Source organism: Fundulus heteroclitus, chromosome 12 (assembly GCF_011125445.2).
Source record: "Fundulus heteroclitus isolate FHET01 chromosome 12, MU-UCD_Fhet_4.1, whole genome shotgun sequence".
In the NCBI taxonomy this organism is placed as follows: Eukaryota; Metazoa; Chordata; class Actinopteri; order Cyprinodontiformes; family Fundulidae; genus Fundulus; species Fundulus heteroclitus.
The window spans coordinates 28066647-28094579 of record NC_046372.1 but is presented as its reverse complement, the minus strand read 5'-3'; the positions used below and the strand labels follow the sequence as shown (position 1 = coordinate 28094579).

Here is a 27933-nt window from a genome sequence, read left to right as displayed (position 1 = left end):
TCACATTGACCCAGGAGTACTTTCTATGTTAGAGAAGACAGAGCAGAGACACAGAAAGCACAGAAGCTCACATTGACCCAGGAGTACTTTCTATGTCAGGGAAGACAGAGCAGAGACACAGAAAGGAGAGAAGCTCACATTGACCCAGGAGTACTTTCTATGTTAGAGAAGACAGAGCAGAGACACAGAAAGCACAGAAGCTCACATTGATCCAGGAGTACTTTCTATGTTATTATGAGCTTGTGCAGCAGAGATAAACTTTTAAAAAAGTAAAGACAAATAATGTCCAAGCCTTCAGTGTCAACTCTGTCTGCACTTCTTTCTGCCTTATTCACTATATCTTTAATTTCTAAATGTCTTCCAAGAAGAATCAGATCTCTATCTCATGCACACAGCTTTAGTTGTCGGTTTAGGGAGCATTGAACTCTTCACTCACAATGACAAAGTACCCTGAAGAGGCTGAACTACTTCACTTCAATTGTTTTTTATCTTTTTTTTTTTGCGAAAAAACTCAGAAATCTTTTTATTTCTCGCTCATGTTTCTTTCATCTTTCTGGTGAACTCTGAAAGACCCGTGAGAGGGAAAGGTTTTCTTTTTATAGTAAAGGGGGAAAAATGAATTAAGTGGCATCTTCTGAAGGCAAAAGGACAAAGATGGACTTGAAGATGGTTTGGAGACCTTTTCTATATTCATAAGTCCCAAACCTTTCTGATTCCTGCTGTTTATTGTCTCTTTTTTTTTTTCAAAGGGGATAACGCAGCAGAGAGCGCCAGCGGTTGTCCCGTTCTGGAAGCATGACCGATTCACGTCTCTTTCTCTGATGGCTCCATCTATTTTGATTACAGACTCCCCTCCGAGTGTCGGCCATCTCCTCTCCAGGCGGGTAATGGGAACAGGAAGGGAAATAGGGGCAGCCTCGTTACATTTCCTTTGTTAGTCGGAGAGGCAATCATCTCCGAGTGTGTTTGCTGCAATCAGCATTGGTGATTGGCTGAGAGGAAACAGGGGAGTGTGAGAAATGGTGGCTGTGATGGAAGTTTGGAGGTAAGGATGTATAAATGGTCGGGGGGGAAACGTAAACAGAGTAAAGAACTGGATGGAGGATGGCTGAATGAAAAGGGATGATGAGAGACAGTTTTATCACACTTTTTCAGCCTTTGTGATGCTACAGGCTTGGCAGCCCAAAGCGGTCTGCCATGAAACCCCCTACCAGGAGCAATCTCCTTGCTGCCATACGTACACACTGCACCTCCACCCAGTCTCCTCCTTCCCCACCACCCTGTCTCTTTGTACAGGATAATCCCCCCCCCCCAAATACCACCGCTCAGTAAAAAGATATTTCCGAGAGGTTGGATCGCAGGCAATCACATGCTGTCTGAGGCTCTGCGCCCACATTCGCACAAACACAGGAGGCAGACACAAAAAGACACAACTCGTCCCAAAAAGCAGATGGCAGCATCTGCCTTTCACAGATAATTAAACTCCAACCTTCCTCCTCTTTTTTTTGTTTTCCCTCCATCTTCTTTCCAAGTTTGCATGTTTGCCATTAAGGAGGGTTCATGCATCATTAACAGCCTTGGCATTGTTGTTGTTTGTCCTCTCATTCAACGCTGCCTAATGTGAATCACTAGAAGCTAAAGACGGGGACTCGCTATGACTCATGTGAGGCTCATTGAGCAGAGCTGAAGGGGCCGAACCTGCAGCTCATATGGGGAAAAGAAAGACAGGCAAAGTTTCTGGAAATCTACCAATGTCAGACTGTTTGACCCGAGGGACTTTTTTTTTCTTTCTTTTGATGCTACTGAAGTACGGAAGAGGATTAGGGCCATTCAAAAAAAAAAAAAAGTCTATTCAATCCTGACTTTTTCTCAGAATTCTGAGAAAAAAGTAAGAAGTCCGAGACTAAAGTCAGAATTCTGCCTTTTTGTTTTACAGTCATGATTCTGTTTTAGGAAGGACCCAAACGTAGAGCAGGTAATAAAACTTTAATGTGAATAACAAACAGAACAATGTTGGTACAAAGAAAACAGGTTAACGGAGCAACAGGGAACAGAACTTCACCAGCAGGTGAGCCTACATACTGAGGCAGGTGTGGGTAATGACACGGAAAACAGGTGTCTGTCAAGGGATGTGCAGCAGCTGAGAACAAAGGCCGAGCGGGGAGACTAATTAACCCGGAGGAGCTTAACAGAGGTGGAGGAGAGCCTGGAGAAGCAGAGGTATCCTCTAGAGTGGGGGTCACCAACATAGTAGCCCAACCCCCCCCCCACCCCCACCCCTGAGGACCACATGTGGCGCCAACGAGCCTGTTCTAAAAATGGCACGACACGCCAGTGAGCTGCACCTAAAATTTTACTTTATTCCGTCACTCTTCCTGTTTATTCACTTTTGCATTTATATAGATTTAAACATGACAATATCTATAACAAAGCATGAAAAATATGTTTATTTTACATGAAGTTAAGATGAACTCTGACTCTTCTAATTTAAAGGTCAGTGCAGGTAATCCTTCAGATGACACAACGCCGATGAAGTTGCTCTCCGTGTCAAAAAGGTTGGTGACCCCTTGTCTAGAGAGAAAAAGAGTCAAAGTCAGTGGAAACAAGTCAGAACCTGCCTACCCAGGTATATCTGTGAAGGAGCAGACAGGTGAAATGTGAATCCTGTTCTGTACCTTGGCTCAGCTATTCAAAGCAACAGGCAGTGGTCGAGAAAGAGAGACAGAGAGAGGGGGAAGAAGGAGAGTCCAGGTGGGATTGGAGAAAAGGGTTTACTGGTTTTTATGATGTAGCCTATAGGTTTGAGACGGCAGAGTTAATAAAAAGATTGGAGAAGGAGCTGAAGGCAAAGTACGCGAGACAAGGAGAGGTTTCAGACCTGTAAAAAGGAAGGACCAGTAGCTATACTGGACCAGGAAGTGATGCGGCCTGACAAAGGAGGAACGCAGGTTTCTACCTCAATATGACAACAACACTGTATGGCAGGGGGTCCAAAGTGCAGCCCTGGGGCCATTTGTGGCCCTCAGTGGGATTTCTGCAGCTCTCGACTCCACTTTAAGAATAGCACAAATCGGACTGACAAGCACAGGCAGGTGACAAGATGCAGGGAGCGTTTCTAGAGAAAAAGTGACCCAGACCCTGTTTCCAATGCTAAGAGTATCTTAGAACAGTTGACCCAAAAATACCAGAAACTTTCTGCCTTTTGGTGAGGCAAAAAGTCTGAGATGCTTTTTATATTCCTAAATAAGTAAAGCAATTTTTAAACTCATAATGAAATTAAATTAGCATTTTTATTTAATAAATAAAAATCTACACATGTAAAAAGATTAAAGTTAAGCTAAAAGTTTGGACAACCTGCTATATGGCCTTCAACGTCTCCAGATACCCGTCTGATTAATTCAACAGTTTATATTTGAAGCAGCGCAGATGAACAGACCCATATAATTTACAGAACAACAGCTTATTTAGCGTCCAAATGAATAACTGTTCAATATAACGCATCTAAATTATACAGCTGGAACCCTGGCCTGTCTGGATAAATGAAAAGGATTTTTTTATCATGTTGTACCACATGATTTACCTCCAAGAGAGACAGCAATTTGAAATAAATGCGTATCTTTTGCTCCCATTTAAAACAAAATCATTTTTAATGTCTTCTTAATGACTAGTGGTGGGATTCCCAGCTGATTAAAATCTGTTCAATAGTAAAAGATGCATTGTGTAAACATGATATGTCTTTACATGTGAAAACTATATTGCATTTTAAGGTGAAAAGGTTTATTATCAGGTGAAATCATCCTCATTTTTCACAGCCACTGTGCTTCCCTGTCTTCGGTGTAACTGCGATGCGGTTGTATTTGGGTCAAACATTAACCTTATTTTTTTTTGCTGAGCATCAAGGGCCAATCAGCACTCGCTGTCTGTCTGGGTTTGACGTGTGCATAGAGCCGTTCCTCCTTTCTGTATTCGACTCTTGTCTCCTTTCGTGTTTGTCAAGATTAAAAGTTCATTCAGTCAAAAAATATTTCAGGCCAGGAAGGTGCTGCTTGTGTTTTATTAATGAGCAGCTAAGAGGATGCTGCAGGGCATCCTCCATTAGCATGGCGCTGGGGTTTGTTAGCGGCTCCGCATAAACAGGGCACCATCCAAAACAGTTCAGGGGGAGACTAAATCTGCAACGGGGAAGAAGCAGAAGGGTGTGAGCGATGAGCGACGGAGGGAAAAGGTCAGAAAGAGCGGTGGAGTAAAGGCAGGGGGATTTTCCATTTTACAGAGAAGTCACAAGGGATTCACGCAGCAACTTAACACGAGACAAGTGTCTCTCCATGCAGCGGGCACACACACCAAGCTCCCTAAAGGCGTCTGTCTTTGTCTGAGCTGCTGACACACGAACCGCTCACTCCCTTACAAGATGTTTAAAATAGATTTAATCTCAAAAATATCCCTTTAAATAAATTTATTACAGTACAGGAGCATCTCCATGCATTAAAATATCATCCAAGAGTTGATATATTTAAAAGTAGAATTTAAAAAGGAGTAATTTGTACATTTATGGCACAGAGTGACAGATTTAAAGCTTATATTTCTGTTCAAAACCCTTTCTTTAAAAAAGTGAGTATAACATAAGGCCTATGAAGATTATTGCTATCACAGAAATGTGAGGTTATTGTCCTCTCAATATTTGGGTGGTCTACTGACCTAACAGTTGTCCAGCCCAGAGTCACTGATGGGGGGGGGCACAGCAGATCACTGAAGACGAAGTATGCTGACAAAAGGGTGCAGGATCCAAGCAATTTTGACTTTTTGAAATGTTAGTAACTGAAGTAAGTTAACTTCTAAATGATATTCTAGCTTATTAAAATGCACCGGTTTCTTGGTTAAATATTAATAGATTAAGAAATGGTGTAAACCCTCAGCAAGACTCACTCCCTGCCTGCTGCAGGCTCTGCACAGTAACAGTATCAGCTTTAATGATTCAGGGATGAATCTTCGGTTTATTTTGTCGAGTTTATATATATATATATATATATATATATATATATATATATATATATATATATATATACTATAAATATATATACTATAAATGACAGGTGCCCACAAAGGATAGATAAACGTGTCTAAAGGAAGACCGAGGGAAAATGTTGCAACTGCATAAAAAAGCTAAACGTTGCCATAAAAGTTACACAATCGACAGAAAGTTCCCTTTCAAACACGGTGCGGTCTTATGACTCCGGGGAAAGCGTCTCTCAGCTGGAGTTTAAGTTATGTTCAATGGTTTCCAAACAAAAGTCTCCTAACTGAACCCATAAATGGACTCACTTTCACACGTTCTTGCGCAACACTGAGCCTTCACAAAGCCTCCGCTGCAGGATTACGGCGGTGAACCGAGGTTCTGGGTGGTCCATGTTGTGTCGACGATGACAGCAGTCAGTGCTTCTGCATTAGGCCTTTGCACGCTGGATGCACATGCTTGGTTGACAAGAATTTGAAGCATGGTGCAAACGTCATACCAGCAGCGAGGAAAGTTTATTTAAATAACAGCATTCATGAGCGATCCATGAGCAAGGCAGCAGGAGAATACCAACGCAGGAGCATTAAAACGTTGCAGGCAACAAAACGAAAATACAAATAATAATATGCAGAAAAGAAACGAATATTTCACACAGTAATCAAAAGCAGCAGTGAATAAAAATGTATTTGGTCCTGATTTAAAGCAACAGTTTCTTCACACATTGTGTTTTCAGGGAGTTTGTTTCAGAGCTCAGGAGCCTCCTTTGGTTCTGGTCCCGGGTAAAATAACAAAAACATGTTTCTGAAGACCTGAGGGATCTACATGGTTTATACTGGACAAGCCACTCAGAAATAGAATTTGGCCCAAGCCCCTTTAGAGCTTTATAGACTGGCAGCAGCATTTTAACATCCATCCTTTGATAAGCAGGGATTCAGTGATTCAGTTCAGTGATTTAATAACCTGATATGATATGATCCGTTTTCCTGATGTTTGTCTGGACTCTAGCAGCGGCATTTTGAATGTCCTGCAGCTGCCTGATTGATTTTTTTATTATTATTATTACTATTACAGGGAGCAGTAAAGTAAAGTTGCAGTAATTTAACCTACTGAAAACAAGGCATGCATCAATTTCTAATTCTTGTTTTGGCATCAAACACTTTAATCTGGGTTTGGTTTTAAGATAATACTAAGCTGATTTAATAATGGACTTACCTCCAGGGTACGTTGCTTAAAACATCCGAGATCAAATGACACATCCAAGATCTGGTTAATCCTGATCCGGCTAACTGGGTTCTTCAAACACACCTGTTGTTTTTGATTAGTATCGCTGGATTGAGTTATCTGAAATAACTGCGCGTTCATGCAGCATCAGTTACCAATAAAACTGTAATTATATATCTGCTGATATGTAGGCTAGAATCAAATAACACAAACATGGTCCTGAATAAACTTTTTGATTAGAACATTTTTCACTTCTTTTTAAATTCCACCTTAATCCAGTTCAATTCAACTTTATTTATATAGCGCCAATTCATGAAACATGTCATCTCAAGGCACTTTACAAAGTCAAATCAATCATATTATACAGATTGGTCAAAAATGTCCTATATAAGGAAACCAGTTGATTGCATCAAAGTCCCGACAAGCAGCATTCACTCCTGGGGAACCGTAGAGCCACAGGAAGAGTCATCTGCATTGTACATGGCTTTGCAGCAATCCCTCATACTGAGCAAGCATGAAGCGACAGTGGGAAGAAAAACTCCCCATTAACGGGAAGGAAAAACCTCCGGCAGAACCAGAACCAGGCTCAGTATGAACGGTCATCTGCCTCGACCGACTGGGGTTACAGAAGACAGAACAGAGACACAACAAGAGAGATAAAAAAGCACAGAAGCACACATTGATCTAGTAATCTGTTCTACATTAGATGGTAGTAGCGGGTGAGTCGTCTTCTCTGGATGATGTCACAGTTAACAGAACGCCAGACCAGGTGTACCTTCTATGAAGATTTTTTTACACAGAACAAAACATGAAATAACAACAAGCAATGTTGGAGAACAGTAGAACTCAGCAGAGAGAGAGAATTAGACCCTGATGTCCTCCAGCAGCCTAAGCCTATAGCAGCATAACTATAGAGGTAGCTCAGGGTAACATGAGCCACTCTGACTAGAAGCTTTGTCACAAAGGAAAGTTTTAAGATTAGTCTTAAAAGTAGACGGGGTGTCTGCCTCACGGACCAAAACTGGGAGTTGGTTCCACAGGAGAGGAGCCTGATAGCTAAAGGATCTGCCTCCCATTCTACTTTTAGAGACTCTAGGAACCACCAGCAGACCTGCAGTCTGAGAGCGAAGTGCTCTGTTAGGAACATACGGGGTAATCAGAGCTCTGATATATGATGGAGTTTGATTATTAAGGGCTTTATACGTTAGAAGAAGAATTTTAAATTCTATTCTTGATTTAACAGGAAGCCAATGAAGGGAAGCTAAAACAGGAGAAATATGATCCCTCTGGTTGATTTTCATCAGAACTCTTGCTGCAGCATTTTGAATCAGCTGAAGGCTTTGAACTGCATTTTGTGGACTTCCTGATAGTAAAGAATTACAATAGTCCAGCCTTGAAGTAACAAATGCATGGACTAGTTTAGCAAAAACTAGTAAAAGCAAATTAAAACAACTTGTTAAAAAGTGAACTTGATTGCTGTTTTAAATGTTGGATGGCTTACGGGCATTTGTTTATTTTAAAGGTCCTTATGAATAGCTACTCACCAGTTCATTACAATAGTCCAGCCTTGAGGTAACAAATGCATGGACTATTATTAAAGTTGCAGTCTTCCTGTGGCTGATGAGTTAAATCTCCTCAGGAGAAGATCCTTCTACTCCACTTTAAACTTTCGTCTTAGGTCCTTCTCATAAGCCAGTCTCCTCAGGTTTGCTTTTCGCCTTTTGTAGCACCGTGCGTCTGTGCTCGAAATAAATGTTCCTCAGTGTGGAATAGCTGTTTTTACACGAAGCTGTGACGGCCCCAAATGTCAGGGCATCTTTTAATGCTGCTTGGACCAAAGGCATGGCATCCAAAACAGTGGAATATGCTGAAATAAGTTGCCCAACAGCTGGTGGGTGTAACCATCATCTCAGAAGAGAGGGGGGCATATTTCGTCAGAGGTCTGTTGAGTGAGTTATCATTCTCTCTTTCAATGGCACCTCTCCTTAGTGACTGAGGATCCACATCATCACCAGCAGCCACAGTGCAGCACCGAGGGACCAACTTTAGTTCTTTAAATTGACATAAATCTAAGGTTTTAGCTGCCAAACTGTAGTTGAGTTGACAAAACAACCCTCTGACGTCTACAGGGCAAGTAGGCAGATCATTAGATGCCAAATTAAAACTATTAACATGAGATACTTGGTTTACAAAAAACATTCCTAAAAGAAAACTATTACTTATCCCTTCATATGGAATGGGTGTGACAAGGTAACAGGATAATAGCAAACATAATTTATTTTATTGGAATGCACATAGAGAGTGACACAACGGTAAACAAATCCCCCTTTTTAGTCGAATGTAACAGATATGCAAAATTAATCAAGATAAAGAAAAATGGCATCACATATTCCTGCTTCCTTTCAGACCACAAATAAGGCAAAAGTCAAATAATATCTTAAAAGAAATATTTAACAAATCAATGGTCCACCCCTGCTCTGTCTCTTCCCTGACACAAGGCCTTCTCCCTGGGCTAACTACTACAATACAGGTTAAAATATTTCAGTGATAATGAGAGTTATTCTGAAATATCTGTAAAAACACTGTCCTGATACCTGCTTGATTTCCCCTTGCAGATAAATAAATCTTACTTAGTAAATTGTAGCCTCTCCTTACCTAACTCTCTAAACATGACATACTGCCATGTATTGTCGTCGTTTAGCTAAAGTTATCTGAGACAGCATTACTCAACATTCAGGGTTTATTTGGAAAAAGAAGTTTTCTGCCCTTTGCCGGCTCTGGAAGGTTTGCTGAACATCCTGACATTAAAACACACACACACACACACACACACACACACACACACACACACACACACACACACACACACACAGTGTGATGGTCTGTGATCCATGGTGTTAGCAGAGTTCTCCTATGATCTGTTTAAAACATGTAAATGACGGATAAAGCGGTCGTAGCGTCTGGGGAAAGAAAAGTTAGGTGGACAGAGGGAACATATTCGTGGTGTGGGGATATGTCCCCCTGGTACCCCCCATCAGTTACGCCCCTGGGTTCAGCACCCTGAATGGCACACCAACTTCCAAAGAACTGACATACAACGGTAAACGCAGTCTCATTCATTTCGATCTTTCTTAGGTGCAGTAATGGTTTATTTTTTTCAGGGTTTAAGTTCCCAAGCTTCCATGCAGCCTACTTGTGTTTCTGTGCATTGAAATGCACGGCCATCTCTCCAAGACCACAGACCCTCATCCTGATAAAACAGCCTCCTTGCATCCTGTTTGGTATCCTGTTTGTGACGGCCGAGTGTCCCTCCACCGCACAGTGCTGCAGCGACTCATGTTCCTGCCGCTGTCTTTTGGGGGGAAACATAGTGCCAGCGTCGGCCACACTGGCGGACCAACGTTTTAGAAACTCCTCTTCACACCTCAGATGTGCTTTTGATGAGCTGAACTGCAGGGATGAGGTTGGTGTTTTCAGCTCGGAGCATTTTATATGTGGGAAACGTCAGTTCCGATTCTGAAAGCTTGTGCGTCCCAAAGGCCAGAAGTCTGAATGTCGGCCCTGAAACAGCTTCATGAAGTACGACAGCTACGATTTTCACATTACTTGTTTTCCAAGTGCCAATCTTATGCAGAAATTCCACAAGAGAATGACAGAAACGGTCTCAATGTGTCCAACAGTCTCTTGAGTTTTTCTCGTTTATGCTATGCAGCCACAGTTGGCTTTTTCAGGAATTTGGGTAGCTGACTGCATACAGTGTTGCCAGATATTGTGAGACAAACAAGCAGCCAGCGCTATAAAAACAAGGCCAAAAGCAGCGGTAACTCCAGGGTCCTTCATTTGGCAACGTGATTCAGCCTTAGTTTGTCAAATACAAGAGACAACAAATTAATAGCCCTTAAATTGTGGTTTATGGTTTGGGTTTCTGCAATGTTAGCAGCGCGTAAAAACTCATCTCCAGAACCAATCTCAGCCCAAAATGGTGATCTGCACCGCGTGATCTACTTTCAGCAGTTATCACCAGTTATTGCAAACTGCATAAAATACGGGCAACATTGCTCCCTCTGCAATTACTCCCATCAGCTCCTAGGTCAGCCTCGAGTAGAAAAGACCCGTCCAATATGGCGGCGACGCAGGATGCGCTCCAGAACGTAATGAGGCGTCTAGTATATTTTGTCTATGGGTTTGTGATCACGGAGACATGGAGGGATATTTCAGCCGGTTATACTCGGTGTGTGTAGCGCAGCAGTGAAAGCTGTTCTCTTTATAACTCGTCTTTTATCATCACTTGTTTTAAAGCCCAAATAAGCGACTTCACTTTCTCAAACAAGCCCAAAAAACAGCAACATGTGACTGACAGAATTGACAAGCAACTTTAGAAAAAAACATGCCCAAAGTTGCTTATAATAAGCGGACTTGGCGACAATGATTACATACATCAAAAAAACGCCGTAAACGATCAGCGGGAGCATGTAGCCTGCATGTTTACATATATTTGTTTGAGAATGTTGGGTTTTTCACATACAATGTTAGAAGTGGTAGAAAATGCTGTATTTCTGATTTTTAAACATTAATTGAATTATTTTTAATATATCTATAGTTTTTATTTTTGAGGGGCCGGTGTGTTTCATTTGAGGGAGCAACGGCCTCGTGGCGCCGGGCCTGTCCTGGTCGCTGGGTTCCCACCAGTGTCTGCAGTTTGCTCCTGCAGTTCCTAGTATGATAAGAGCTCACAGAAATCAAAGCTGGACTTTCAGTCTGTTAAAATGATGGCAAATAAACTAGTTTGCTCTCCGTGAATTATTTGTGTTGTAATTAAGACAGGCTTGTAATATGTCATCAGAGGGGAAAAAGATATAAAAAGGCAAATATACCTGTTTAGCTTTGTTAGAAATTTAAACCCAAAACAGACAGGTTCTATTGATAACAGTAAAGAAAAAGAAGAAAAAAATGAGTTTCTTTTTGTCCAAACCAATCAAAAGTCTCGTTGTGTCTTGATAACAGACTCTCTCCTGGTGAATATAACTGTTCATTTCAGGTTTTCCCTCCATTTTTCTTTTTTTTTGCATCAGGGCAGGTACACCTTTGAGCGTACCTGCCAAATGTTTGCCAGGTACCCAGAATGCACTGCAGTGTGACATCTGCATTCCCTGTTGTTAATCACAATAGCAGGTTAAGATGTTCAACCCCTTTGACCAGGAAGTGGACCATTGCACGCATTGATCCAGGATCCTTTTTTTAGCATCACCACATCTATGAGATCAATTTTCAGAGCAGGACAATCAAATGACAGCTTCCTGGTCAAGTGCTTCGGTAAAAGCAGCAATAAAATTTAACGGTTGGTTAAAGCTATTAAGCAGTTTGCATTCATCTTCCCATGAAAGTATTAAGACGCACAATAAATCCGCAACAAATAGTTTGGAGCTGATGCAGCAAAGATGAAACCCATTACTTCCTACTATTAAAAAAAGTGCTGTTGGTTCTGCTCTGTTTGAACCGCCTCGCTGCTGATGTGCGCTACACAAATAAACTTGACCTGGACAACACCTGGGAAAAGAGAGGGCAGAAAATTCATTACTGGATAACAATATTTGTGTCATGATCGGGGACAGAGGGACTCAGTATTCAGCCGGACAAGAGGTACGGTTTTTAAGAAAGTTTATTTCCAAACACAAGTGTGAGCAGGAACCAAGAAAAACAGGCAGGCAAAAATGAAAAGTAAGACAAAAACAAGACTAGTGGTAAATAAACAGTCCAAGGGGGGAAAAGGCAGGTAGTCAGATCAAGCAGGAGAAACATATAACAGGGAACAGGAACTGCTGGACAAAACTCACCCATGGGCATGTGGCCGATTGCAGGGGGCAGAGGCAGGTATAAGCAGGGGAGTGAGCAGGTGAATGGAGTGAAACTAATTACTGGCATGGGTGGAGCTAATCAGGGGAAGGGAAGTGACTGGAAGAAAACTGAAGCTGATAGGATGGTGACTGGAGAAGGGGCGTGACAGGATGGTGACTAAGAGGTGAAAGAATGCTGGCAGGTGAACTGAATTAAGGCTGGTGACAGAGGTGATGGGAGCAGGCCAGAAAAACTGATAACATAAAACAAAATTAAACCACAATAAAACCCAAACTGTTCCAAAACTGATACAGAACCTAAACCTAAGGCTAAACAGAACACAAGCTATAATAGAAACCAAACAAGAAAAAAACCAAAACAGAAACTGAACTTAAGGCAGGAGAGTGAACTAATTAATCAAATAATTAACATAAACCATAACAAAACACAAATCATGACAATTTGCTGACCTCAGCTGAGCCATAATTTAACTGACCAAGGCTCAAAAACTAAACCCAAATACTCAATTAAAGTGATGAATAAAGGAGCAGATCAGCTTCCTGAGGAAGAACAAACGAGTTCACGCCATTAAAGTCCCGTTCAGCCTCAGCTCTGCTTAGTTTGCACTACTGATGCTGCGTTCGCTTCATGTTACATTTCTAAGTGCCATTCCAGTCATTAGAATTAAAGTTCAGTTGTTTTTTGCTTCATTTTTTCCCTTCACAGACCTCCGCTTTGTTCAGGATTATAATTGCTTTATTCACATCAGTTCAATTTGAAAGTATGAATCTATAATTTGCTAAATGTCTTATTCTAGCACAGTTTATTAAAGAAGAGGAATACAGATATAAAGTACATGTCTTAACAGAACACTAACCCAAAAGAAAAGCAAATGGGTTTTTTTTAGTAGTTCATCTGACAATAAACATTATTATTGTGGATTTTCCCCACATCATAAAGTGGAAAATGGAAGGAAATGTTTTTATAATGAGGAAAAGAACATCCTGTGGCCAAACATCTTTTGCATTTTGTTTTTCTTTAACCAAAACATCCACATCAACACCCTAAAACCCCTGGCACTGATGTACGTTGAAGTTCCCATTTGAACCCTCAGTGCGACGGTGCAGGCTGGACGGATGACGCCAGTGTCGCCAGGTCGGGGATAACACAGAAGGTCTAACCCTGCGGTGATGCTCCCTGATGGTGCAATTAGTGCTTCGCTACAGGAAAAATGTGAGACAGGGTCTCTCCTCTGAACCAGAACATTGTTGCACTAATTAATAACTCAGTCGCGTCAAAGCAGCTCTGGTACGGTAACAGCAGGAACAATAATAACAGCAGCGACAGGAAGGAAGGATTTAGGAGTTCACTAAACAAAACCCACAGGAAATGTCTTTAAACTTTTCAATTATTAGCAGCGTATGGATGTGTCATGAGCAGACTGTGAGATTTCACCTGCAGCAAACTGCATTTTAAAGTGTGCAAAAGTTTAAAGCTGAGAGATGTCTCATGCAAACGTGAAGAAGGGGAACCTATGAATCTGACATTAAGGATGCGCAGGGAGAACACGCCCCGGCTAAACCTGAGACCTTCTGCAGCAAGGCAGCAGTCCTACTAACCGCTGAGAGCCACTGGGCCCAAGTATTTATATCCTTCTTTCATTACAGCAATCAAAACCTTATCATACCTGCTGTGTTTCCACTGGTATTTTGATGATTGATGCCTGGTGATGAGCTCCAAGTATTTGAGACAGGATAGGCTCTTGAACGTTTACTGCATTTTTGCACCATTAATATTTTGTACTGCCAACATTGAACTTTTCAAATTAATGCCTTTTTGCACCATTATTTTCTTGCAGTACAAACATTGTTAAACATTCTTCTGCGCACTTTTTTAAAAATACTTTTTTTTTCTCCTGCACTGTTACATTCTAATCACTGCTGCACTTTATATTGTAATGTTCTCTTATTTCAATTGTAATCTCATTGCATTGTCGTAAGCTGTATGCAACAAAATTTTGTTTTGTATGCACTCTGTACATACAAAATGACAAAGTTTGTCATTTTAACCCTTACCTTCTTCCTCTACACATTTGTTAACCAAATTCAAGTCCGGAAACTTTGGCTGAGCCACTCAAAAAACACTGACATTACATCAAGAAAGAGAAAACATCTTTGTAAAACTGAAAAAGTGTTTTAAAGATTTATGGGACATTTTTGGTACTGTCATGTTGGTATATTTGTTGTCACAAGACATTTACAGATTTTTACATGGCTTCATAGTATCTTGTTTTTTTGCCCTTATTGTTGTATACAGTTAAAAATTAATTATATGTTCATTTTTATAAGCATTTAAATTAATGCACAGGTTAAGCAGACGAAATAGTTTATCAGGGTAATGTAACTGAACTATTTAAAGGTAACCGTTTATGAAAAATAAAATTTTTGCAGGGCTAAAAGGACATCCAAATGTTTTTGTGACTGGAAAACCAAGCGTTCCAAAAACCTTCCGATTGCTATATCACAATCAGCGGGCGCTGCACCTCACCTAGTAGCCCAAGCAAAGTAAAACTGTAATATACAAAAACTTATAGCAACACGTTTAACTCTCCCCAGCCATTAGTCGGCACACACGGCCAAATGCCAGAGGTATTAGCATGGTTAGCATTAGCCAACATTTAACTTACCTGTCCAGAAGGAAAGCTGCAACCTCCTTCTGAGCCCCTTTCCTTCCATAAGTCGGCACCAAGGCTCAAAGACATGACCGATGATTTTTGTTTCTTTTTGGTCTGCTTGAATGTGAGAAATGTAAACGCCAAGGAGAAGCGATTTCTCAACGCTATCATGGCGCTACTGTGATCTGGCAACACCTGAGCTCTGTCTCACGTGACTTCAACCTACTATTCGCATTGATGCAGAATCCCTGCGTGTCAACGTTGGCGTCATAACCACAGGAAAATAATTTATATATTTGGGACCTGTCCAAATGTAGAAAAGAATCATGTATATGCTATATATTTATTTTTCAGTAAAATACTTTTATTCTGCAGCTCTCTAGACGTTAACTGGATGTATTATTTTTTTATTTAAAGTTAAGCGTCTCAATGAAAAGGTTGTAGCCATAACCTTTTTAATTTGCATTGGTAATAAATTACAAGATAAACTACGTGGCTCTGAACTGAACAGAATCAGAAACCCAGATGCTTCTCTCACAGTTGGGTTTAAAAAATAAATGAATCTAACATTAATGGTTCAACGTTGTTTGTTGCAGTAATCTTCTGGTTTCTGCTCTTTTATCCCATCTGGTGATGGTGATGATGTGGTTGCAGTTTGGAGCACATGCAGATCGCTGATGGGTGTAATCCAGTTTGAAAGAAGCAGACGTGTCCGGGTTGAGCTCTAGAGGGGATTTATTTTTCCAATCGTTAAAGCCATCTGGCAGTTTCCAGAGCGTCCAACAGTAGCGACACAGCATACACCGACATGCTACAGACAGCGTTACCTGCACTTACAGGAGTTTAAACCGAGCTGCATTTTCTGTTGCATGAGGCCCATTAACTTATCATGCAGCCGCTCTGCCATGTGAAGCTTACAGACGTCACAGTGGCCTAAAGTTGGAGCTGATGTGTGATCAAGCAGCCTTTTGTAAATATAACTCGTGATCTTATTCAAAACCACAGATCACACCACTCGTGATGCCGCCACTTGTACCATCTGCTTCTTGTAAATTTAATCCTTTATTCTGGATCCGGTATCTATGCTGATTTTTAGAGGTTCCTGATGAAATCCTCTTCTCAGTTTTCTCACCTGTCTATGAACAACCCTGTAAATGCCTTTCTTTCATAGTTTATAGACCTTTTCTTTCCAGAAAAAACAATCAGGAGTTGAGTAAACCTAACTAGATGAACATCCCTATGTGGTGAAGACTTTAAACTGATTTCCTCTAGTCAGAATCTATGTACCGCTTAAGTTTGCTGCCGCTGCAAGAAATTTTCCCCTGATATTTGATTGCTCACATATCATGGTTTCTGTATTGCAGATAGGGGTCGCAATTATTCAATAAAATACTTTAAAACTGCAGCTTTTCCCGCAGAAGGCTTCAATTGAGCAGCTGTTCGTTTCAGAGGATTAGAATTAGAACAGTCTTATTGTCATTATGTGACGTACAATGAAATCACAGATGCGTCTCCTGTTATGCATTGTTAAACAATCAACAAAGTAAAATGACATAAAGGATAGAGGAAAACTGTAGATCAGAGTTAGGATAATGATGCCTGTGTCATGCATCAGACAAGACTACTTTAGATTCACAGCTTCAAAAAAAGCAATGTGTGACAGAAAAGCAGAAACCTTTTCATGCGTTTGCAAAAATATGCTTTGTTAGAACTAAAAATGTGTCCAGACAAACTCCTCGTCAGATACTGCGGTCTTTTTACATTCATCTGCAGCTGCATCCTCTCATAAAAGTGGTTGAGAGCGGGCTCAGAGGGAGACCCTGAACCTCACAAGCAGGTTCATTCATCTTCAGGGCATCTCCTCTCTCTGTGTTTTCAACATGGATTAATATTTTAACGCCTTTTGGCCATAATCATATCCCGGCTCCACAGCCTGAGCTCGAACTTTTCATAAATACGCTCCATTAAAGTGGACTGATGAGACTATAAAACAGTTGAATGAGCTCATGTGTACAGAGCTACAGAATGAGAGATAAAAAAAAATTGCACCGTGACTGCACACATATAATCCTAATGGTGGCGATACTCCACTCAAAGGAAAACCCGTGGATGACACTTTGGCAGGAGTGGTCCGGTCAAACATCTGCATCCTGCTGGGGGATGAAGAGCAGCTGCATTATTATACATCAGAAATAGCAGCGTTAAAACAGGGAAAATGTTGAGTTTCTTGAACTTACATGCAATGTTGCAGCTTTGTTGCATCCATTTGTTTTAGAAACTCCTCTGCAAACTTTTTATGATTCAGTATTGACAATAAATGACCAAATGCTTTCTCTCCTCATTTAAAACATTCATGGCTCCAAAGTTCTGACCTGAAAGTTTCAGCACTGCTGCTTTTTTTTTATTACTTATTTGCATTTAAAATTAACGCATTTTGGCTGTGTAACAGGGGGGGAACAAGCAATATGAAACAAGCCTATGTTCAGCAGTGTGGTGGTTGTAAAGAGCCAGGCAGCGAAGGCAGATTTTAACCTTTGCATTTTTCTCCTGTCTCAGGTTGTTAAATTGAGGAGCATCCTCCTGAGGCCCCCTGCTGACGGATAACAAGCACTGCGTGGGAGCTCAATGAGCGTGTGCTCCTAGCCGGCGCTCCACCTGTGTGTGTGTGTGTGTGTGTGTGTGTGTGTGTGTGTGCTGGGCACCATGCTGTGGACCGTGCTGCTGGCGCTGTTGGTGCTTCTCCTGCTGCAGACTCAGCTCTCTGTTTGCTTAAGGGATCTGCGCACCGGGGGGTCCGTTTCGCCTCTTCACTCTCCTCCTCAGTCTTCTTCCTCCTCCTCCTCCTCCTCCTCCTCATCATCATCATCATCATCATCATCATCATCATCTCCTTACAATGCAACCCAGCAGCGGCTGCCTGGAGCTATCATCATCGGCGTACGGAAAGGCGGCACCAGAGCCCTGCTGGAGATGCTCAACCTGCACCCAGACGTGGAGGTGGCGAAGGCGGAGGTAAAAACAGTCCCATCAGGACGAAACTGACAGCGGTGTGCTGCTGCGCGGTTTATGACGTAAACTATGTCAATTTTTAGTCATCTTTAAGTGCGTTCGTCATTTCCAGAAATTGCACAGAGAAATCACAGACAGTTCGTCCAAGATTTTGACCTTTCCTGTGTGTTTTGGCCAGCCTCAGGGCCAGTGTGATAAAAAACTGTGGCAGGCACGTTTTCCAGTAACCAGATGCCAAAGAGGGTCTTATTCATATCTAAAATTATTGGTAAAGCCCTTTCAGTGTTTTTGAACAGGCCCATAGCTCACTGTATTTACTTAATTACTTACCTGAAACGACGCCATGCAAAATGTACACATCTCTGGTCCTAAAGTAAAATCTATAAAAAACTTAAAAGCAGCTGTCTGTAGGATTAGAGCAGCCCTAAAGGCCATATGAGTTTTCTACAGCAGTAGGAATGTGAGCACGCTCCGGTACTGAGAGACCAGTCAGTCCGCCTCCTATTGTTGGCTCAACATGTACACTTTTGACTTAAACTGAATTTATTTATTTGTATAGGGACAAGTCTGTTCATGATACTAACATTTCTAACTCGGTATCTATCCCCAGGATAATATTCTATATTTATTACCATTTTCGATACCACAAGGCTGAAAAAAGACTGATAATTAAAGGCACAAAAAGTATTTCATTATCATGAAAAACTCACCTTTTTCAATCTCAACATGGAACGTGCTTTCTCAACAGAATCACAGATGCTAGTTAAATAAGTGTGCAAATCAATGCTGAATCAATAGCCCACATGTAATCAATCAATCAATCACTTTATTTATTTTGGTAAATTGTCCACATTAAACACAAGTAACAGCAAAAGAAAAAAAGAAAAAAAAACAATAGACAAACCCACAGTTTACCAAAAAAGGAATAGGCCGAAGCAAAGCTTATTCTTGCCTACCCTATTTTTTTACCTTACAACCTACCAGGATTTCTTCAAATTCAAATTCAAGTACATAGTACATATATAGATCTACATAGCAGCGTAAGATTTTATCATTTTACATTTTAAAGCTCTTTTAAAGTTCACCAAGAAAGGACATAACTTAAATTCATCATTCAATTCATTCCACAGTTTCACACCAATAACTGAAACACATCTAGACTTTATGTGACTTTTCTCTTTTGCACACTTGCTTAGTAGCATGCTAGCCACAGCTAATCACACAACATTAATGCGGACCACTGGTCTCGCTAATCAGTAATATCTTTATTAAATTCAATTATGAACGGAATTGATCATGAAGGCCGGGATGTCGGTCCTTGAGATGTTTGGCCAAGTTTGTTGTGCTGCTTGACTTGGTTGTCACCACTTTAAAGCACCGTCTGCTCACAGGCTTGTCCAGATCTTTGAGTTTCACTTCTTCGTTTGCCTCATATGCTAAAATATTTGGTATCGATACCATGGCAACTTATTATTGTATCTGGATGCAGCGTTTCAGTATGGATACTTTTCAGCGTATCAGTATTTTGACAACCCTAAAGGTGCGTTCACATTGGCGCCACAATGATCGCCTGACATTAACGCGGGCTGTTTGCACAATGGGTGACAAGCTAGAAATACAGCAGTACAATGGCGTCATCTAGTGAAACTTTTACTTCCTGCCACTCCTGTCTCCTCACTCACTCTTTCCAGGCTTGATCCTTTCTGGACTTTCTGGACTTGTCTCAGTAGTAACGATTGGTTGAGTCATGCAACTCAGGCCAACCACACATCACCAACGTTGAATGAAAACTTAATCTCTGCTGCAGTCCTTCATCCCACGTCACAGCAACATCCAGTTCCTGATTGGTTGTCGTGGCGCGACAAGACACAAAGGTTCAGCTTTTTCGACTCCAGCAACCGTTGCTTCATATCCCTCGCAGATGTCGTGTCGCTCTGGCTACACTTTAATCACCAAAATTTTGTGTTTTGCGTCGCTAGAATTGCTTCTATGGCCTCCCTTTGCGCCACTTTGGAGCATGTCGCTCCCGTGAGGCACCTGTATCAGGGCTACCATGGAAATGTGTTGCTCAGCCTGCTACATTTACGCTCAATGTGAATGCACCTTTATAGGGACAAGTGTCAAGTATTGACAAACGCTTTACTCTTTATATACGATATATTCAAGTAAAACTCATACACTGGACTACCCACAAACCAAAGTAGCTGTAAACATTTTTAAGTATCACATGCCAAAACAGTCACATTCAAACTTTCCTAAACAATAACCTTGACCATTGTCAAGCGGTTTAATTATTGTGGGAGGATTTTAACTGTCAAAGCCAAACTAAATCTCCAGATAGTTTTATGCCGGCCGCCTTTTGAAAGGTAAACATTCATTTTGCTGAATGGGCTTCATCAGGAGTCGAGTTTGGTTGCGTGATGGGATGGTAGATGGAGGCAGTCACTCAGGACGTCAATCATTCAAGAACCGCAACCAATCAAGCTGCACTTGTCACCGGATGAAAGCTTTTGATATTTTTTTAATGAGATGCAGGATGTGAGTCTCCAGAACTTGTCTGCTTTTTGACACTTTATCGACCCAAATATTGATTTATATCTGTGTCCAGAGAGCTCATGGTGAATAAAAACGGTTTGTTGATCCTCATCTTTTATAAATCTTTCACAGGTGCACTACTTCAACGTTGAGGAGCACTTCCGCCGGGGCCTGGCCTGGTACCGAGCCCAGATGCCCCTCACCCTCCCTGGCCAGCTGACGGTGGAGAAGACCCCCGGCTACTTTGCGGCTCCTCAGGTTCCAGCTCGGGTGTGGGACATGAACCCCGCCGTCCGGTTGTTGCTCATCGTCAGGGACCCGGCAGAGAGGCTGGTCTCCGACTACACCCAGGTCCTTCACAACCGCCTGACGCAGCACAAGCCCTACCAGCCGCTGGAGGAGCTCCTGCTCCACAAGGGCCACATCAACCACGGGTACAAGGCTCTGCAGAGGAGTCTCTACCATCTGCATCTGGCCCGCTGGCTGGAGGTCTTCCCCAGGGAGCAGATCCATGTGGTGGACGGCGACGCTCTCATTCGGGACCCCTTCCCGGAGCTGAGGAAGGCAGAGCGGTTTCTGGACCTGCCGCCCAGGATAAACCCAAACAACTTTTACTTCAACACCACCAAGGGCTTCTACTGCCTCCTGTCTGCTGGACACGATAAGTGCCTGGACGAGTCCAAAGGCAGACCGCACGCTCCGCTGAGCACGCAGGCCTTAAAGAAGCTCTGCCGGTACTTCAGGAAGCCCAACAAGCTTTTCTTTGAGATGGTGGGACGGTCGTTTTCCTGGTGCTGATGCAACAACTCCTGAGGGATGCTAACAATCAGGGACCGATGGAAAGGGAAACTGTCTTTCTAATGGTTGATGATTTCTGAATACCTACTCAGGTGTAAATGCGGCCAAACGTGCTGCACACATGTGGACGAGGGACGGAAAACTCAAACCAAGCTGGTGCCTCCTCAGAAATGACGAAGCTGCAACAACAGTGCCATTAAAGCGTCTTTAACCACTTGTTAGTCCTCGTGTGGGTGTTGTTACAGAAAATGGACAAAAACTGAGCAGATGGTTGCAATGTTGGATTGTTGCACTATGACCAAATTGCATTAAAGTCAATCAGTGTAAATATTCTCAGAGCAGAAGCTCTTCCTCTGGTTTCTAAAATGATGTAAAAATCTTTTTAGCTTTGTAAAACGCTACTTTTTTCATCATGTTGTTCTTTTTGTTCCATTAGTCTAATTAAAGCTTAGCATAGATGGTGTCTTCTAAAAGTATTCTTACCTTTTCAACTTTTTCACATTTTTCACATTACAACCAAAAGAGTGTATTTTAATATGTGCTAAACCAATAAGTACGCCAGTTTGAAGAGGAAACATGGGACATCAATTTTTTTTCTATATAATTTTAAAAATGTTTTAAAAAAACTTAGTCTGGCATTTAGTGCCCTTTTATTCTAATGCACCAAAATTAAATATAGTGCAATTAATCCCATTCAGAAGTCGTCTAATTAGTAAACAGAGTCCATATGTGTGTAGTTTAAGATCCCAATGAATACATATGAAAGCATTAGAGACCAAACAGCACACACCTAACGGGTCAGCTGGGTTAAGTTACTAATTATGTCCCTACCGAGACATGGGCGCCCACCTGAACAGAAAGTCTGGGCCAGGGGAGCATTAATCCCACAAGGAGCCAAGAAGTGCATTGTAACTGGAGGAGCTGCAAAGATCCACAGCTCGGGTGGGAGAACCTCTTGATGTGACAACTATAAGTCATGCGCTCCAAAAATCTGGCCTTTACTGGAGAGTCATGACTAAGAAGTGTCATTTACTGTTTGGTACAAGTTACAAAGCAAAGATACAGAGTAAGGTGCTTTGGTCGGATGAGACCAGAATGTAACCGTCCGGTCTACACCGTGTGATTGGCAAAATTTTAAATGCACATCGTCCTGAACACACGTCCCCACTAATGGTGCTGGAGGCATCATGCTGTGGGGATGCTTTTTATTCTGCTGGTGCAGAAGAAAGGATGGGGGTGCTCAGTTTCTGTAGTTTTGCAGCTATAAAAGCAATAAAGAGTAATTTTATCAAGCAATGGCACTAGATATAAACCTTTTTGCTTCTTTTTTTTACTAAAATAAGCAAAAGCCTTGAATCCGTTTCTTTCTGCTTATAAATTGTGTACTACTTTATGTTGGTCCATCACATGAAATACAGAAGAAAACATTGAAGTTTGTGGTCATAACGTGAGAAAATGTGACAAAGGGGTAGAAATACTTTAGCACAGCATTGTATATATATATATATATATATATATATATATATATATATATATATATATATATATAAATGTGACAAAGGGGTAGAAATACTTTAGCACAGCATTGTATATATATATATATATATATATATATATATATATATATATATATATATATATATATATAGCCTTTTTTTAAACGGTACATTTGCATATACTTCATACGTGAAGGCCATTATGGTGTTATTGTTAGCATCTGTAGGTTATTTTCTATGTCCTAATAAATGCATTCACTTTGCTTCAGTCTCCTGTCTGAGCACAGAGATCAGGTTTAAATGATTTGAACACATCAGGAATAAAGAGCCAGCGACAGGCGAGACGTTACGCTGGAAACACCTCGCTGTCAAAGGAGAGGAAGTCTGACTGTCAGAGTCGGGTCTTTTACATCCAGGATCAAAGCGAGCTCCTTTTCATGGCTGAGTTATTCCTGTTCAAGACTTAAATCAAGTTTCAACAGATCAGGCTGGAATGTAATGAAATAAGCAAAGATGGTTTAGGGCAGAGGATTAAAGGAAGGATGAGCTGTTTACAGCTCCGGCATGACTTCAGTTATCCACTAAAACACGTCCTGCTGGATGCGGGCTTCAATAAAGATATAATGGTTTATATTTAGAGAAAAACTGTAGCTTTGATCAGATTTTTGTGACCTGGAGCGATCCTGGAGTCGGTTCTGATGTTTTTAATGTTTCTATTTGGTTGAAAATCAGTTAACGGAACAAAATGTATCCATCTATCCATCCATTCATATTGCTGGACGTAATAATCTGCCTGATGCCAAGAGTTTTTCACCGTGAAATTACGTTACAGCAATTAAAAGATTAGTTTATCTCAGGATTTTACACATCATCTTCACTCGGGGTGTCCAGGATTGTTGAGGGCGCTGGATAGACAAGGAGAGGAGTTTCTGCAGGTGATCGGGAGGAGAATCAGAGCTGAAGGCTGACCTCTGGCTGCCTCCCCTCCACCGCTCCCAGGAGAAAAACCAGAAAGATGGAGACAAAGGGAGGACGAAGGGATGGAGGGGTAAACAGATCATTCTTGGTCTTTGAAGATGTGAAGCAGCTTCCTCTTTCATGTGCTCCCCTTACAGGTCCTCCCTGCTTAGGACAATACATCTGAAGTCACTTTCACTAATAGTTAGCTTTGCTTGTTTAAATTCACGAGTTCGAAGAAGCTTCTTTACCAACTTTGTGCTGACCTGAGAGAGATTCTCAGACTTTGTTTCTCATTAAAAAGTCAGCATGAACTCAGAAAAATGCACACCTAGAGGAAGAAAGCCAGAGAACCCGGAGAGAACCCACGCATGCTCTGGGAGGACATGCAAACCTCATGCAGAAAAGATTCGAACCCGTGACCTTCTGAGCAACAGCGGTACCAACTGTGCAACCAACAGCACAACTATGTGAAAATAAAACATCATCTGCAAAAATGCAAACACAAAACTGAGCTTTCCAAAGCAGACGACCTCCTTTCTCTCCAGTTACACAATGAGAACTATAAGAGATAAGATAAGATAAGATAAGATAAGATAAGATAAGATAGGCTTTACTGATCTCCCAGTGGAGAAATTCACTTGTCACACATCGGCTTAATGAACAAAAGAAGGTGCCAAAAGGAGGAAAAGGTGCATAAGGTATAAGGTATATACAGTGTATTAAAAAATAAAAAATTATTACAGTTATAGTGCAGCATTGTAAAATCTGATAGCAGCAGGAATGAATGACCTGCGGTAGCGCTCCTTTTTACAGACAGGATGTCTAAGTCTGGCACTAAAGGAGCTGCTTAGCTCCTCTACAGTCTGGTGCAGCGGGTGGAAGGTGTTGTCCATGATGGATGTGAGCTTGGACAACACCCTCCTCTCAGCTACTTCCTCCACAGAGTCCAGAGAGCAGCCCAGGACAGAGGTTACTAAACGAGGGGAGTCCAGAGAAAGTCTAACCCGCACAAAGAACAAGGTCCGGGTTTGTGCCTGAAATGCACACACAGCTCTTGCTTTGGCCATTCAAGGAATCTCCATCAGTACAGAGTCCCAGTAGCCCCAGAAAAAGCAAGAGTAAGGCTAAGTTTGTAAGCCAGGCGTCACCAACATGGGGGGCGCAGGCACCAAGTAGCCCCCGAGGACCACATGTGGCACCCACAGCCTGTTCTAAAAAAATCCACCAGTAAGCTGCATCTAAAACTTTATTTTATTCCGTTACTCTTCCTGTTTATGCACACGTACATTTTATATAGATTTAAAGACAACAATATGTGTATAAAGCATGAAAATTGTGTTAATTAAAGAGCAGCGATCCAGTTAGTGTTGCTCAAAGAATATGTGAAGAACACAAAAGGTAAAGTCCCGAAACAGCCGCTTTCTTTCATTCCAGACTAATGGTAAGAAATTCAACATGAGCAAACTTCTTTCCTAGAAATCCCAATATTTCCCTTTTTCTTTGGCACCGTTTACATTAAAACTGCGTTCATAAAGGTTTGATCATCGCACTTTACAGAAACCGTTCCAGCTTCTAGGCTGCTGAGCTGCAGTCTGTATTGAATAACAAGCTGCTGGATTAAAAGCTTTTTTCAGGGTAAATACAGCAATCTGAAGCTGTGTCCTCCACAGAACTATTGGTGCAGCACTGATCTGACTTTAGAAATGCCAGGCATCCTTTGAGTTAAAACCTCAATGTGTGGTGGATAATTGAACAACACACATCAGATTAATGTTTTATGTTTTATGTGCACTGAGAAGACCAGCAGCGCCTCTGAATGTTGGAGAAGTTTCTGCACAGCTGTTGTTGCTGTCAGGATTTCTCCTTTCTCAGTGTTTGGCTGTTAGCCGCCGCGGATCCAAAGCTTCCGGGTCTCAGAGCCGAAAGACGCTGGAGTCAGACGAGAGGAAACAGATCTTCAGAGGTGGAGCGAATGTTTCCTAACAAGTATCTGCTGCTAACATCTTGATGCTGAAAACCACATGCAGCCTACACTTGTAGGCAGAGAGTCAGATAAAAAGACAACGAAGCAGAATCAGCAAAGCAATAATATTAATTCATAAGTCTTCAAAACATCTTCTATGACCGTTGTTCATCTGTTTCTTGTCTGAAAAGGCGTGGATAGCAGTAAAACTGTATATAATCCCCTTAACTTCATTCCTCTCCTGAAACAAAAGCGAGTTAAAACAATAACAATAAATTAAATAACAGTATACACTATTTCTATTTGATAATCAATTGTTGTCCTCATTCCTGTAGAGATCAAAAAGCAGTTCTGATGCTGGTGTACCAAACCCTGGCTGCTCTGCTGCTTTCATGCGTTATTCTGACCACTACCAGAACCAGCTATGGTTCTAACCCGGTTTGAGCTACAGCAGCTTGTCTGTTGGATCCGACCGCACCGGCCAGCATCGCTGCGTCCATCAGTGAGCCTTGGACCGCTTCTCCACCTTCTGCCATTTTGGAGACGCTCTGACCCAGACTGTTTGGTCAAGAACTAAGTTACAGGTTGTTTTTACATTCCTGATCAAAATCTTAAGATTGGTTAAAAAATGTTTTAATTATTTAGATTTTGCACTGTTGTAAGAAGGTTCTAAGTGGAGCTTCAATCAATCAATCAAAGTTTATTTATACAGCACTTTTCAACAATCCATATGGTGAACAAAGTGCCATACAAGCTAAAATACAAACATGCTGAGACAAAATAAAAACTGAAAAAACATGCATAACAGCACAGTCCAAAGAAGTTTTAAGAGCTACACAGAAAAATAAAACCACAAAATAAAGCTCAGTGATGCATCGTAGCACCGGTGGTAAAATGTTCCACAACTGAGGAGCAAAAACAGCAAAACAACGATGACCCCCTCTTCTGCAGCTAGTCCTGGGAACATGCAGGGTTGAAAGATGAGCGCAGAGCCCTATGTGGCGAAAAGTTAAAAGCTCAGACAAATATGCTGCAGCAAGGGGATTGATGACTTTACGAGCAAAGAGCAGGACTTTAAAGTCTATCCTAAAGCTTTTTTCTTTTTTAAAATGCAAAAAGAAGAAATGGGAACAGAAGACCAAAGGTTGTGACAGACAAAACAACAATTTAAACTCAAGTATGCTGATCAAAAGTTTAAGACCACAGCTAAAAAGAAAAGAAATTAAAGTGTTAAAAACTGACTCAGTAATGCGTAGCTCCATCATTATTGTTGATCACTTAAAAAATGTGCTTTGTCATGCTTTAAGGCAGTGTTTCCAAAAGGCTAGAGGAAATGTTGCTCCAAGCAGTGAGAGATGCGTCACTGTCTGGACCGTATGTCCATTTTAGTAATCCATCCATCCCCAAACGTTCTCAATAGGATTAAGATCAGGGGAACACGCAGAATGAACAAAAAAATGTTGTTCTCCTGGAAACATGTCTTGGTCAGACGGGCGTTGTGAACCTGGAGCTCCGTTGTTCCATTGAAGGAAAAGCCCCCCCCCCCCAGATCCTGATGGCGGCATCTCCTTGTCTTGTAACGCTAGAAGCCATCAAGACCATCAAGGTTAAATGTTTTCTCGTCAGAGAATAAAAATTTCTTCCACATTTCAATGTCCCATGTTTGGTTCTCCCTGGCAAAGACCAAAACGTGCAATTGTGTGGCGTTGAAGGAGAAGTGGGCTTTGCATGCATAAATCAAGTAGAGCACTATGGTGAAAGCTGGTTGCTCCACTTGAGAAAACCAAAATCTGTCGAGATCTATTTGGCATTAAGACATCAATTCTTATTGCCACAGGACACTGGGGGAAAAAAAATAAAATAATAATAATTTGTTAAACTTCTGGAAAAATAATAGATTGGCACATTCAATTTCAATAATTACATTTATTAGGTTATAGTCAAATTTATTGCGTATGAATGGAGTTTCTTTGCCCATAAAAATAACAACAAAACATTGTTTTTCACATACAAAAACTACGCTGGACTAATATAATGACAAAAAACAAGTTATGAACGCTTTTTATTTCAGCAAACAACCAAAACCAGAAAACTTCAGACAAGAAAATAACAAAACTGAAAGTAATGGTAAAACTACAGTAATCACACTCAATCCCCAGATATTTAATACAACATAAAATGAAAGAAAATATTGGAAAATACAAGACAGTAGAGAAATGGGAACAATTTTTAAAAACATACAACAAAGGTTTTTTATATTGGGAATGTGTTTTCTTCTGTATTTTTAGTTTATTATTTTAAATCTTTAAAAGTATTCTTTGCTTTATCTAACATGTTTGCCTGTTGCTGCCCACGCTGTGAGGTTTGCCTCTGTTCTGGGTTCACAGCAGGATGGAGGAACCTCGTGTAGACTTGAACTGGAAAACAT

General features: G+C 41.3%; 1 protein-coding gene across 1 annotated transcript in view; it reads left to right on the top strand.

The window, feature by feature from the left end:
- hs3st1l2 (heparan sulfate (glucosamine) 3-O-sulfotransferase 1-like 2) overlaps positions 1–21699 on the top strand; it is a 54427-nt gene extending 32728 nt beyond the window's left edge. The window contains exons 2-3 of the mRNA XM_012879808.3: positions 17301–17756; positions 20421–21699. Of these exons, the coding sequence (XP_012735262.2) occupies positions 17448–17756; positions 20421–21086 (975 nt within the window). The 5' untranslated portion in view covers positions 17301–17447 and the 3' untranslated portion in view covers positions 21087–21699. The remainder of the gene's footprint in view (positions 1–17300; positions 17757–20420) is intronic.
- The last annotated feature ends 6234 nt before the right edge of the window (positions 21700–27933 follow it).